Raw genomic sequence first — 13,429 nt, forward strand, 5'->3', positions numbered from 1 at the left:
CTGACAGATACTCTCCAGGCCATAACTATAATCACACTAATAACATTGCTGTTAATCAAAAAACACCATAAGTTGCCAAGGCTAGTCAGGCAGTGTCAGGATACATCTGTGGTGGAGACAAGCATGTGTAGGGGCGTAAACTACCCTAGCCCACTGATAAAATCATATGACACAAAAAAGGAAGTAGGCAAAAATCACTTAACATGGTCATACTACTTCTTCATTGATTAAAAGGATATATGGCTCATATTGGTGGAAAAAATGATTGGTTGTATGACCTGAAATGGAGAAGAGCTACCTCAGAGACGGCAAGAACTGAAACCCACCAAACTCGTGTTTCTCCTCCCGTTTTCCTTCGTCCAACTGTCGCAGCGGGAATTCTGTCTGGTGGCACTACCGCGCCCAAGGCATTCCCAAATTAAACGACCTCAACCCAGGCAAGAAACATTGCAGAGCTGCTGAATGCGAGCAGCGTTTTGTGTGGAGAATTAGTGGACACACTCAGACTTGAAACGACAGGAAGAGGACGAAGGGGAGGGACAGGCTTGATGGACTGGAGACAGATAGGGTTACTAATGCGCACTATATCCTATCCTTCACCAACGACCGTTTCTCTGACTCTGTCTTACATCGCATGATGTAATTATTGTATAGTTAACTTATGACAAGTGACTCCTGTTTCTTTTTGAGCGGTGTCATTGTTTTCATCTGTTGATTATCTACAGTAGTTCTACTCGCGCATCTCCCATCGTCTCTCCGGTCTCTTACGGAGGGAGAGCTGGGAGACACTGCGGCGGGCTAATAGAGGTCTCTACTGCATAGTGGTCGGTTGGCATAACGCTGACTCAACTAACGGTAAGTAGTTTCTTTTAACGCTATACTGTTTATATATTGTGCTATGGCCAGACCATCAGGCTTTTGGTTCATACTCCGTTTAGATTAGATTCCAAACTTTTTGGAAAGGATATGACAATTTGACAAGTAAGATAATTGATCCCTGTAGGGTGCTAAGGAACTTCCCATGACGAATCTATGTTGACGGTGTCTATTAGTATTCAAATGTATGTTTTAATTTCCCCGGAACTGTTGTATACCTCAGTTTCATTTTTTGATGACGCAGTAGCCAAGTTTGTAGTTTTGCAAACATTTTATAACCCGTCCTACAGTCTATCTATATTGGTTTTAGTGCATGGTAGTCTTATTTAAAATGGCAATTCTTTTTAGAAAACTTTCATTCTCTCAACTGTTGCTTCAGGTCTCGGTTTTCATTGTTTTACAGACACGGGGCAGTTGGTCATTTAAGAGCCAAGGATATTGAATCCTTGCGGAATGTTATTTGCGCTTGGAGGACACTGCTAAACGTATTTTATTGTGACACAGTCACGATCACATGGAAGTGATCTAGAGACTGGCTTTGTATGGTGAACACTTTGTAAATGTGGCTACGTGGGTGACCAACTCGTTTTACTGGGAGCAAGAGAGGGCATTTTGTGAATTAGCAATGACGTGAGTGGTTCAAACATGTTTAAAAGAAACGAGAAAGACAAAGAGGGAGAGAGTTTTGTGGACGGGTTGATAGTTTATTAGAGTCAGGTGGTGAGCTATCAAAGCGGACATCCCTCTCTCCCTACCCCCTTCTCCATCTGGGACAGTATGAAACAAGCATATTGTTCCTCTCCAGTCGGCAAGGTTAGAGCCAATTTGGCCATGTGGGCATGCCGTTTATTACCGCCTTTACGTTCAAATGGGCGAGTATAAAGGCGGGATTCAGCGTAACAAAGTAGGATAGGCTTAACCTAATATGACATGTTGATTGTACACATTTAGATTTTGGGGAAATATTCCTGTTTTCACTTCATACAATAAGATACAGTTTGTCAGTAGGCCTATGTCGTTCGAGAATGACGCTCAGGTCATTTTTATGCTCCTTAAGGTGAAGTCATGTGGCAAAGAATTCTGATTTGCTGTGCACTGCTTGCGATGTATTCGGCGGCACCACCCGCGCACATCAACCGTTTGGCGCTGTTCCCTGACAAGAGCGCTTGGTGCGAGGCCAAGAACATCACACAGATAGTTGGGCACACGGGATGCCAGCCTCGCTCTATCCAAAACAGGTCAGTATGTAGAGCTCGCTTTTTTTCTGTCTGTGTCTGTCTGTTAGACATGCATACTCTCACAATACAATACACAGTAACAACTAATTAGCCTTTAATTTCCGTCACAAGGTGAATGTTAATTGGCATTTGTTAGACACCCAAACATGAGTGCAGTTTTACTGATGGGGCCTCCAGGGGCACATAACAGCCACCGAGTGGTATAATGGTCTTCCACTTTCTCCCCTTTCCAATGTCTCTCATACATATCTCTGTATCCACTCTCCAATATATCTCCCCTTTCTCTCCCTGTCCATCTGGGTCCTTTATCTCCACTTCCTATCCATTCTCTTTCATTCGTTCTCTTCCACTCCCCTTACCCCTTTATCTCTGTGACCTCGTCTCCTCTCAGGGCATGTCTGGGGCAGTGCTTCAGTTACAGCGTTCCCAACACCTTCCCCCAGTCCACTGAGTCTCTGGTGCACTGTGACTCCTGCATGCCAGCGCAGACACAGTGGGAGGTGGTAAGTTAGCTGACAGACATGTACATGCAGACAGACACACACACACATAGCTAGAGTTTCATCTGTTTACTTCACAAACTGTCACTACTGAAACCACAGTGAAACCACAGTGAAAAAAGTATACACATCCACTAATAGAACCACACTCAACCACAAACCACTTGCAACTATTTGAGACTTCAGGTATGAGTATGACTATTGATGGTTGCCCCCATTCTGTCTTTAGTTGCCTGTGTTTTGTAGTCAGGGATTCCAGAGACCTAGGACAACCACAGCTTTGTGTTGAGGTGTGTGTTGTTTGGAAAGCAGCCAGGTAGGATAGAAGGTTGATACTTCAGGTAACGTGAACTCATACTGGAGTGGAAAACGCCTGGTGGATTGTTCCAGAATATTGGGATATACAGGAATGCCAGGTTACCCAGGGATGATAATGTGATGAATTTTTATGGAACTTTTTATTTGTAGTTTCAACAAACCTTTTCCAGAAAGCATAGAAGTGGGTGGATTTGTTTTTTTTTCGGGGTTTTCAGTTCTGCTGTGCACATGGATTTAACCATGTCTGTGTATTGTCAAAGGGAATCAGATGCAGCTCATTGTTCGTTTGGCAGCTGTGTCAAATGTGATTACATTTCTGATCATTTGGGATGAATCCACCGTTCACAGGAACATTGTTGGAAGACTGATGAATAGACTGATGAATTGACCTTGACAGAACTAGTATAAGAGAGAGAGACAGTCGTTGCACACTGTTTACATTACAATAATTCTTGAAAATTAAACATTTTGCGTACGCGTGCACACATTTTAGTTAGCTCAGATTGACCCCTTAGAGTATGTCTAATCCTTGACCTATATGGTGTATTCTGTGTATATGTAGGTGACCCTGGAGTGTCCAGGTAGCGAGGACACACCTCGAGTGGACAAGCTGGTGGAACGGATCCTTCACTGCAGTTGCCAGTCCTGCACTAAGGAGGGTGGCCAGGAGGGGGCGCTGATGCAACTGTACCCGTCAGAGGGCACGTTGGATGCCCCCACTCTGCCTGAGGGTCACCTCAGTGCTCACACACATACTCGCTCCCAGTCAGACACGCACTTGCATCACACTCACACACACACGGATCCTCACACACTAACACACACATCTGATGGAGGATAGTCCTGATCCACTCCTCTGTCTCCATTCACCTTCCAGCCCCATCCCTGTACCACCTCCCTCCATTAGTCTCACAGCTCAGCATTCCGTTATATCAACCCACCAGTGGTTTCTTGATATAACACTTAAAAGCACTATGAAATTAAGACTTCACGTATACACATCCACTAAATCTCCCTAATTCTCAAACTGTTTATTACATATATTGCACATGCATGTTCATGTTGCACTGTCTATAAGACAGCCACAGAACCCATAGGGTTCACATACTGTATCAACCCACCAGCTTGTATACACAATTTGTCATTAATCTTATTTCTGACATGCATTCACAAAATTGTACACCCATGACACAATCAGTTTTTTTTACGCTGTAGTATCTATCCATATGTTTTTATCTGCTTTGACATACAATAAATTCTAGAGCTAAAATGCTTTTGTCTTGATTTGAATGTTGTACAGTAGGCCTGTATACCAGTTGTGGACATATTACAACAAAATACTGTACCTTTAAATGTTTTTATCCTGTTGTCGCCTTATTTGTTACATTGTATCGACTAGGTTCTGTGTGTTCTAGAAATGTCACATTAGCCAGCCTAGGTCAGCTGCCACTGGGTATAAAAACAGGCATTAGGTAGACTCTGCTGGTCCCAGCTGGTGCAAAAGTGTACTGCAATTTATTTGCTTAAATAGATATGTAGATGGTGAGTATTCACTTTATTAAGTTCAACAACTTAACACTTGATACCACAATGTTTAGCAGGATCAACAGACTGTTTCAGAAATATGAGTTTGTATTCCTGAAATAAGTTGTTATAACCCTCTATGTCTAGGGAGGAATAAAGTGCTACCTGAATATAGCAAGGAAGGGAAGACAACTATACGGACACAGGCAGAAAAACTAAATATACTATATAAGCATGTGTACATAGCATAAGTATTAAAACATACTTTAAAAAAAAGATAATTCTGCATGCATAGTAATATGTGATCAGGAGATAAATAGTTTACCTCTCATCCATAAGTCATCTGAACCATCTTTCTCTAGATAACCACTGTTTTTGTTATGTTTGTGTTCTGTGTGATCTTTTTCATAGCTCTTCATTGCCGACAGTTTTCACCATGCACACGGGTGATTTGAGACAGACTATCATGCACGGAACTACTTTAAAGCAGCACAAATGCAGCTCATTAAAATACCTACTTATCACACACATGTACACACACACAAAATAAGAATCCCTATCATCATCACATCTTCTAACTTGTAAACCATAGTTTTTCCGTAGCAAAAGATTAAAGGTTAAAAACCATTTTATTTGATTTTAACAAAGTAATCCTGACCTACAAAACCACTTACGAAAGACTTTTGTGTTGAATTGTCATGGCAACCTCAGACTAGAACACTGTAACTAGATGGAGGACGAATAGAGTTGAAGCTAAAAGCCTGGCTAAGCTGGGTCAGAGACAGAGAGAAAGAGAGAGATTGACTGTCGATTCATGGGAGGCCTCGGGCACTGATATGAATGTGTGTATGTGCGTGCCTGCCAGTGAGGGAGTTAGCTTGAGCTGTCAACATTTGATTCAATAACAAGGAATAGAGACAAAGGTGGCTGTGTTGGAGATTACCTAAAAAAACATAAGATGTCAGCACAAGTCAATGATTGTATGGGAGACTCCACAGAGCAGTTACACACAGCAAAATGACATTTCTAACGATCTTATCTTGCTTCAGTTCTTTCTAAATCTTCCTAAATCTCAAACCGTAATTATCATTTCCAACAAGCATGGGATATTAACCATTAATTTCTTAAGCCCAGGATGTAAAATTTGAGGTAGTAAAATCCCATCCTGTTTCATGCCTTGCTCATCTCTCCCAACCCCCCTCCCCCCTTCCCCCTTCTGCTTTATCTCAAGTCCATCTCTTCTCTTTCACTTGTCTTCGAGTCCTCCTTCCTTCCCTATCTTCAAGGTGATTAAATTGAGCTTAAGTGAAAAGGGAAAGGTTGCTGTCTATCTTTTTGGTGAAACAAACAACAAATCGATCAACTCCTTATCTCAGAGTGGTCATTTGTGAGAAAGAGAGAGAGAGATGCAGAGCAATCTTCTAAGCATACTATGAAGGGGGGGAAGAGGAAAGGAGGAGGTCAAATAGCAGTCTAAAAGGGATTGTCCACCACAACTTGTTTTCTGTGTGGACCAATTTGCCAATGGGAAACAGGAAGTGATGTAGTCTGTGCTGAGCTGCTTTTTGGTCCTGTAGCACCGTTTCTGAGGTTCATTACTTATGAATTAAACCAACTGTTTCAATCATTATTTGTCAAAGGGAAAGGAAATGTAGTATGTTTGGGGTTGGAAGGATAAGCTGGTAAAACGAGGTTAAACTCTAAACATCTAATCGATTGAAAAGTGCATGGCAATAGTCATTAAAACATGTGCATGCAAATCCAGCCATTGCTATTCGTCGCCTGTCCCTGAAATCGCTCTCTCAAACTGCAAGCGTGTCAAATCCCTATTCTAGGACAGGACAGTACAAGCGATGTGTGCATTGCAGACTAGATTTCTCAAAGCACGCGGTGAAAATCAGGGGCGCGCACACATACAAACGCACAGAGTCTACACACTCAGCATGCGCGCACCGCTATGATACAGTAGCGAAGGTACATAGGCAAGGCAATGTTCGTTCCTTTTTCGCTATCATAAACGTGGGATTTGAGGGATTGGTTCTGGCATCATCAGGTAGAGTTCCAGAGGTCAACAATTTTGAGAGACATCTCTGATACAAACAAAGGTGGGTAGACTACACTTTTAACCGACGAGGGAATTTCAGGTAAAATTCTTGATAAATTAGTTGGCTGTTAATCCTAATTTAAAAAATAGTATGTAAAGTCAAAAGAAAATGTCTGCAGCTGTGTTACAAATTGAAAAATGTGCATAAATGTGTTAGCAAAATAAAATAAATCGTTTAGCATTAGGTCTATATAGATATTACCAATAAGGGCAGTACATCTGTTAATTATTAGTAGTGGTTTAAAACTATTTTTATGGTAATTAACATCATTCCAGACTGGACCTGCGTTTGTGCATGGTGGTCAGCACCAGATCGGTAAAAGGTGTCTGATTGAATTTGGAATGACAGATCAATCAGGGTCTTGGCAGTGGCAGTCAGAATCGATCAATGTTATCGATTCAAAAAGCAAGAACGAGGAGCGGGGGAAAGGGCAGGGGGTGTGCCCCCCCACTTGCCCGGGACGGTGGGGGTACAAACAAGACTGGACGGACCTTCGGATGTATTTTCTCTAAATTTGCCTCAAGAGATACAATTTAAATGGCTTTTAAATTAATAAAATGTATCATTTATCCCATTGTATCATTTGTCCCTTTATTCCTTTATTCCCTCTCTCGTTTTGCCTGCTTCCCCTTTCTACAGCCCATTGACACACATTCATTCGACCCTGAATTTATCCATAATTTAAATAGCAAAACAAGGAAATGTTTCCTCATATGCGTGAGTTGGCTGCAACTAAAGCAGCAGAGACTTGAGTGGAGGAGGAGGAAGACAGGAGAGGGGACACATCAGATGCAGGATTGAACTGTTTTAAAAAGCAAGGAGGCAAAAAAAAAATCTGGATTTGTTTTTTTTCCCTTAATTTATTTAATTTAATTCTTCTTCAGCTTTTGTGCATCAGTCTGTCTGTTTAACGTAGGATCAGGTCCAAGCCAGATCAGGCCAATAGTATAGATTCAACTGTATTAATCCAGAAGAACATTTCATTTTACCAGAAGATGGTCCAAGTAGAAATAAAACAAAGAATGTAAACCATATTAAACTGCACTGTAAACGGTCAAAGTGCTTAAACTGTCAGTATAGTGTTCCCTTCATCTTTTTCTCCTTCCTCCAACAATGTCTCTCTCCCTTTTCTCTCGTCCAACTCACCCTTCCGGCCATCTCTCCTCCTACTTTTCTTCTCTCTCTACCAGGATGTGTGGAGTCGACGTGGACCTGGATGAAGGAGGGTCGAGTGAGGAGGAGAAGGAGGAGGAGCTCTGGGTGGGGGAGGGTGTGCGGATGTTAACTCCTCCCGTGGCCCACAGCGAGGGCAGTGCATGGGGCAGCCGTCGAGGGAGGTGTGGATGCTTGGCCTTCGGGACAGGGCTGGTTCTGTGGAATGTGGGCATTGGGCTGATGTGTGTCCTGCTCCTGCTGGCTGTGTTCACCCTGGTCCTGCTGCCTGCATCTTTGCTCCTCTACGCTGGCTTCTTATGTCACTCACGGGTGAGCTAAGTTCAACTCCTATCCTCACTATGCTCCTCTCATCTAATAAGCTGTCAAATAAAGTCAAATTCACACACTATGCAGTATATAGACCATTCATTATTTCTTTCAGTTGAGGGATGCTATTTGATTCTTCATGGGACTTTAGTTGACAAAGTGTTGAAGATATGCCTGCAAAGATTCTCTGAACAAGCCTAAGTTTTAAGAGTGGGGGTATTGGTTTTAGTTTTCCATTGACTCCTGGAACTCACTGTACAAGAGCTACAGTCATGGCCAAAAGTGTTGGCAGTGACATACATTTTGTGTTTGCAAAGTTTGCTGCCTCAGTTGTTGTGGTGTTGATTCACATTGTTTGTGCAGAGTGATCAGATGCATTTTAATACACAAAACCTCATGTTTCACAGTTTTTGGTCCCTGACATAAAATAACTAGCTAACATCATTTCACTCAGTCAGATAATCATCACAAGGGAAAGTGTGAACGAGTTCTAGTCAGGTCATTGTGATTGGATTATAAGAGCAGATTGATTGGGGGGGGGGGGGTGGAGACTCTTTGCATATATTGAATGTTTTTGCCAATTAAAGCCTTTAAAATTATGAAATGCATATTATTGTTTTCCAGTATGCCATAGAAACATGTGAAAAAATATATACAAATACAGAACCAGCTAACTTTGCAAAACACAAAATGTGTCACAAACAATACTTTTGGCCACGACTGAAGGAAATAGATATAACATTATTTGACCCAGAGGGGGAAACTAAATTATGACCCTAAATTGTTGAATTAAACTTACAGCTCTGTATTTATGCGTATCTACTATTCAACAATCAAATATATAATATAAATAATAAATGGACACTACGATGCCTAATGTAGGTGGATTTGACTAATCTTTCCACCCATTCATAGAAGTACTCTAGACAAGGATTAGATTTCAAACTAAATGTAACAGTACATCACAATTTATATTCTGGGGAGGTCCTCTCCTCTTCCAGTCCCCCACTGAGACCAGATTGATGAAACAGACTGCTGACACATTAATAAATGCTATAATGAAGCTGAACCATCTCCTGAGATCTACAGCTGTTGTCCTTGGCTGGCTTGACATCACAAATAACCTTTAGACAGGCCACTGCACTGTATTTCCTTACCTCTTTCCCATCTGGTTGGTATGCTGCCAGTGGCCTTGGGTGTCTTTGTCAGGAATGTAGGACAGTGAAATGTGACTCAGTTGCTTCTTTTAGAATTTTGCTGTTTGTCATTTTTGTAGCTGAATATTGGTGAGCTAACTCTTAGCTAACTTTCTTAGGGTTAAGGGTTAATGCTACTTATTGCCCTTTATTTAAAGAGTAAATTATCAGTTTAGTTAATAATTAGAATTTAAAAAAAGCCCTTTAATTTCAATCCTACTATCTTCCCTGGGTCTCTCAGGTGATTGACAGCTAAGAGGTTTTATTGACAGCTGTGGGCTGTCTCATATCTGAACTGTGAAGGGATGCTGGGAAAAAGTCTGTCACACCCCACTACCCACATGGATCCTATTTAGTACTACTACCACCACCCACCAACACACACACACACACACACACACAAACTCACTTCTATCCACCTGTTTAGAAAAGATAAAGCATGCCCAGTTGTTTCAGCTTACCTTAAACAATTAATTGACATGCTGTGTAACATAGCAATACGAGTGTCACTATCCATGGAGTCTCTCTGTCTGGAGTGATATCTCTGTGTAGTACTATGTTGCATAACAACTCTCTCCCTCTATAATAACAGGTTCTAGACTCCAAATTACCTATCTGCCATTATCTTGATGATAACAGCTGCTCTGCCCTCATCATTCTGGGCTTTGTGATGATGTCACCGCTGGTGGTCGTGGCGGCGGCCATTTTCTGTGGCTTGCTTCGGAGGCTGCGGCTCCTGCTGCTGTTTCAACCAATCACACGGGCCTGGTACCGTGGGAGAATCCTGGACTGGGCAGGCAATGTCCGTGCCTGGGTCTGATCAAAAAGCGCTTTCAAAAAGAGGAAAATATGAGGAATTGAACTGTCAGCAGGAGAGGGGCTGGTTCCAAATGAAGTTTGAAGCCTTTCTGCCTTTGCATCTGAGAAGATCTGGATTGTTTTCTGATTGACTAGTTAGAATTGTTGCCATTAGAGCATAGGGTGCGGGCTCAGGGTTTGATTTGGGATCTGGCGAAGATGATTTTAAATGTATAAAGTGTCCCACCCGTAAAGAATGTGTAATCAAAATGTGATCCAGTCAAGTGTTTTAAAAGACTAAGAGCCTAAGTTGTCTGTAGCCTTTAAAGGACAACTTGACAGAGCAAATGCTTTACAGCTTTAAAGGAAGAGTTAGTAAAAAGATTGTTTGAGCATACAAGCATATATACTGTCTGTGGTTTTGTATGTATCTATTATCTGTAATGTTAATGGATATTGTTGTGTATCTTAGTAGCATGTAGAATAATTAGTTAATGTATAATATTTCATTCTGAAATGCAAGGGTAGAGAAGCCATTGGCAAGTTATATTTGTTTTTGCAGATTGAGGTATTTTAGTAGTTTCCCACAAACTCTCAGTGAACATGAAAATGTTAATGACTTGCTGTCTTTATAGTCGCTTATCTCTTATCCTGTGTTAGAGGGACAGAATAGAATTAGCATACAATTTTATTTAGTGTCTACTACACCACCTGGTGTGTGCTTATTTGTGTCATTAACCGTTCACTTTTCGGGTCTTAATTTCTTAATCAAATAAACCCATATGCATAAACAAATGACTCATGATTACTTCATCTACTTCATCTATATTGCGTTTCTGCACAAAATCTCTGTAATGACATACCCAACACTAATTAATCACATTACAAGGCTTGCATGGATGCATGGATGTTGATTTTCTTTAATTGAGGCCATGGAAGAGGAAATTGATGTTGAAATGTCAGGACTGTGATTTGGCTATTACTATGGATGATTCACTTCTCAAAGGACTCATTTGACAGATAGTAGAGGCTAATTGGGGTGACTTTTAGGTGTCAGCTTGGGCTTAGAGACAGTTTAAAACAAGTAATTTAAATGCTATTATATCACTTAGATGTAATTATGTGTGGAGTATGTATTAGTGGTGCTTTGATAATGTTAGTGATGTTTGTTATTAATAGAGATCACGTTCTACTTATTATGGTTCACTTTCAAGTAACCAAGGACCAATGTAGGACAATATTTAAAGAAGTTATTGAAATGAGTTCTAAACTGGCTGACTTGGTAACTCAAAAGATAAAACAGTAAAGCTTAGCAAACATGACTTCCTTCTTTTGTATAAATCCAATTCCATGAGTTTACACCCAGAATACATATTATAACTTGAATTAATTTCTAATGTCTTCTCTACCATGCCACACCGATTAGTCACCATGACGACTGGGAGTCATTGGGTATTTGCCATGGCAACAGAACGACATAAATGAGGGAGAAAGACATTAGCGGTCATGTAAATGATTTTGTGAAACTGAAATTATGTATGGACCTTGTGTGTGTGTGTGTGATCTGATCCTTATTTACGATGAAGCAATAACACCATACACTGTGGAATAGTTGACATTTAAGGGATTTAACAGGATTTCTTCATCATGAAAAGTGAGGTTGGTGTGAGTAAGGTTTGCAATTATTAAATTACAAACATATCACCATGTAGCATTAATTTACCTTGGCCCCATGTCCAGTTCAAACATCTACAGGGAGTGAGAGCAAGGGAGAGAGAAGGAGAGAGGAAGGCAGAGAAAGAGGGTAGAATAACATACACATTTGCTGTTTACATTGGTCTTTGATGTGGCCAGGCCACACCATGAGAGTTTAATTGTATGCATGTGTGTGTGTGTGTGTGTGTGTGTGTGTGTGTAATTCTGCTATGTTATTCCACATCTGTCTGGGGCATAGAGAGCAGCAGATATTCTGAATAATTTAGCTGTCTGCTTCCACTGCTGAGTGCATAAAACCCAGACTCAAAACAGTTAATTCCTGCCAAGACCAGCACGTCCACACTTGCATGACCCTGGCCACATCTCAAAGAAGCATACAGGACACACATATACTGTATGCCTCTGTGTGATACAGACAATACATCAAAATATAGCATGGTAACATCAGTGTGCTTGTACACAAGGCACCCCGGGTGTGTGGGTGTACAGTTCATTTTACGCATCTAGGAAAGGGTGTATGAGCTCAGCGTATCAGCAATTATTTGTGGTTTCACCTCCTGTCTGAGTCCTTTCACCTCATCCCTCCTCTTGTTCTCTCGCTCCCTCTCCAACTCCACTTCACTCTCTTCTCCTCTCAGTTTCCCAACAATTACTTCACAGCCTCATCGCAACTCACAAGGATGACATCTCTAGCAGCCCCCTTCAGCACCTCCTCAAAGGTATAGCTCATGTAACCGTTCTTGCACAGCTCTTTAGCACAGCACCTTCATCTTACTTTCTCACCGAGGCTCCGATTCTACATGGAGGAGTGTGCGATTCCATCATCCTGCTTACACAGCTCCAAGTATACGAAACATTCCATGCCCCACCCCCTTTTACACAGGTGTGTTTCTGAGCGTGTGTATGTATGTTTGAGAGCTGGTATGCATTATAAAGTACATCCAGCTGCCTCCCCCCCCCCCCTGTACACAGGTTTATGCATGAACGTAAGTGTGTTTGACTTTGTATGTGTGTGTGTTTTGTGTGTCTACCTGTTGAAACATCATTATTGTACAGTGCCACTGCCTTGCCTGGAATTAGCCGACATGAAGTTCCTCAAGGGAATAACTAGTAGCTCTTTACACTGATGCATTTGCATTAAAAAGAAAATCTCATATTGCTCAGTGTCATGTGGCCAAGTTCCTGGGGCTTGGAACATGGAGGGATAATTACCTCAGTTAATCAGATGGGCGGTGAGGCATTCTGACAACACACTGTCAAAGGAGCAGACATGTCCTTAAGGATGATGAAGCTTTTTAATTGGCCCAAGTAATTTAAGTTTGTCTCATAAGCTTTGCTAAAACCCACTCCACCAATTATGCTTTTCACCCCTGTTGCCAAGGATGGGTACAGACCTGTAGGGCAGAAGGAGCTTCTTGGGGGGGGGGGACAGACAACATCACCATTTAAAGCTGACAGTGTACCAAATGGGTCATAGCAGGGGCTCAGCATAGATGGGAAGTAACAAAGTACAAATATTTTGTTACTGTACTTGTAGTAGTAGAAGGCATCAGTATTTTACTTCACAATTTATTTTTCTTTCTTTCTTCTTTTTCTACTTTCACTTCTTAAATGTTGCACACAAATATCTGTTCTACTTCTTACATTTTCAACCAAGGCTTGTTACTTTAGTTTGA

The 13,429-nt window shown here is 41.4% G+C and overlaps 2 protein-coding genes across 2 annotated transcripts; both read left to right on the forward strand.

The window, feature by feature from the left end:
• Positions 1-595: 595 nt before the first annotated feature.
• Positions 596-4,260, forward strand: nbl1 (NBL1, DAN family BMP antagonist). Its single transcript, XM_067240789.1, has 4 exons — positions 596-855; positions 1,934-2,114; positions 2,506-2,617; positions 3,495-4,260. Exons 2-4 carry the CDS (start codon positions 1,942-1,944, stop codon positions 3,771-3,773), a joined length of 564 nt encoding a protein of 187 aa, XP_067096890.1. The 5' UTR covers positions 596-855; positions 1,934-1,941; the 3' UTR covers positions 3,774-4,260.
• A 2,238-nt stretch (positions 4,261-6,498) lies between these two features.
• LOC136950447 (transmembrane protein 88) lies at positions 6,499-10,389 on the forward strand. Its single transcript, XM_067244795.1, has 3 exons — positions 6,499-6,561; positions 7,752-8,046; positions 9,832-10,389. Exons 2-3 carry the CDS (start codon positions 7,753-7,755, stop codon positions 10,057-10,059), a joined length of 522 nt encoding a protein of 173 aa, XP_067100896.1. The 5' UTR covers positions 6,499-6,561; position 7,752; the 3' UTR covers positions 10,060-10,389.
• The last annotated feature ends 3,040 nt before the right edge of the window (positions 10,390-13,429 follow it).

Source organism: Osmerus mordax, chromosome 1 (genome assembly GCF_038355195.1).
Source record: "Osmerus mordax isolate fOsmMor3 chromosome 1, fOsmMor3.pri, whole genome shotgun sequence".
Classification (NCBI taxonomy): Eukaryota; Metazoa; Chordata; class Actinopteri; order Osmeriformes; family Osmeridae; genus Osmerus; species Osmerus mordax.

Excerpts from the sequence above, each read along its gene's own strand:
- LOC136950447 (XM_067244795.1), top strand. The coding sequence starts at position 7,753 with ATGTGTGGAGTCGACGTGGACCTGGATGAAGGAGGGTCGAGTGAGGAG. Across the intron at positions 8,047-9,831 it reads GCTTCTTATGTCACTCACGG|GTTCTAGACTCCAAATTACC; the intron begins GTGAGCTAAGTT and ends CTATAATAACAG.
- nbl1 (XM_067240789.1), top strand. The coding sequence starts at position 1,942 with ATGTGGCAAAGAATTCTGATTTGCTGTGCACTGCTTGCGATGTATTCG. Across the intron at positions 2,115-2,505 it reads CCTCGCTCTATCCAAAACAG|GGCATGTCTGGGGCAGTGCT; the intron begins GTCAGTATGTAG and ends GTCTCCTCTCAG. Across the intron at positions 2,618-3,494 it reads CGCAGACACAGTGGGAGGTG|GTGACCCTGGAGTGTCCAGG; the intron begins GTAAGTTAGCTG and ends GTGTATATGTAG.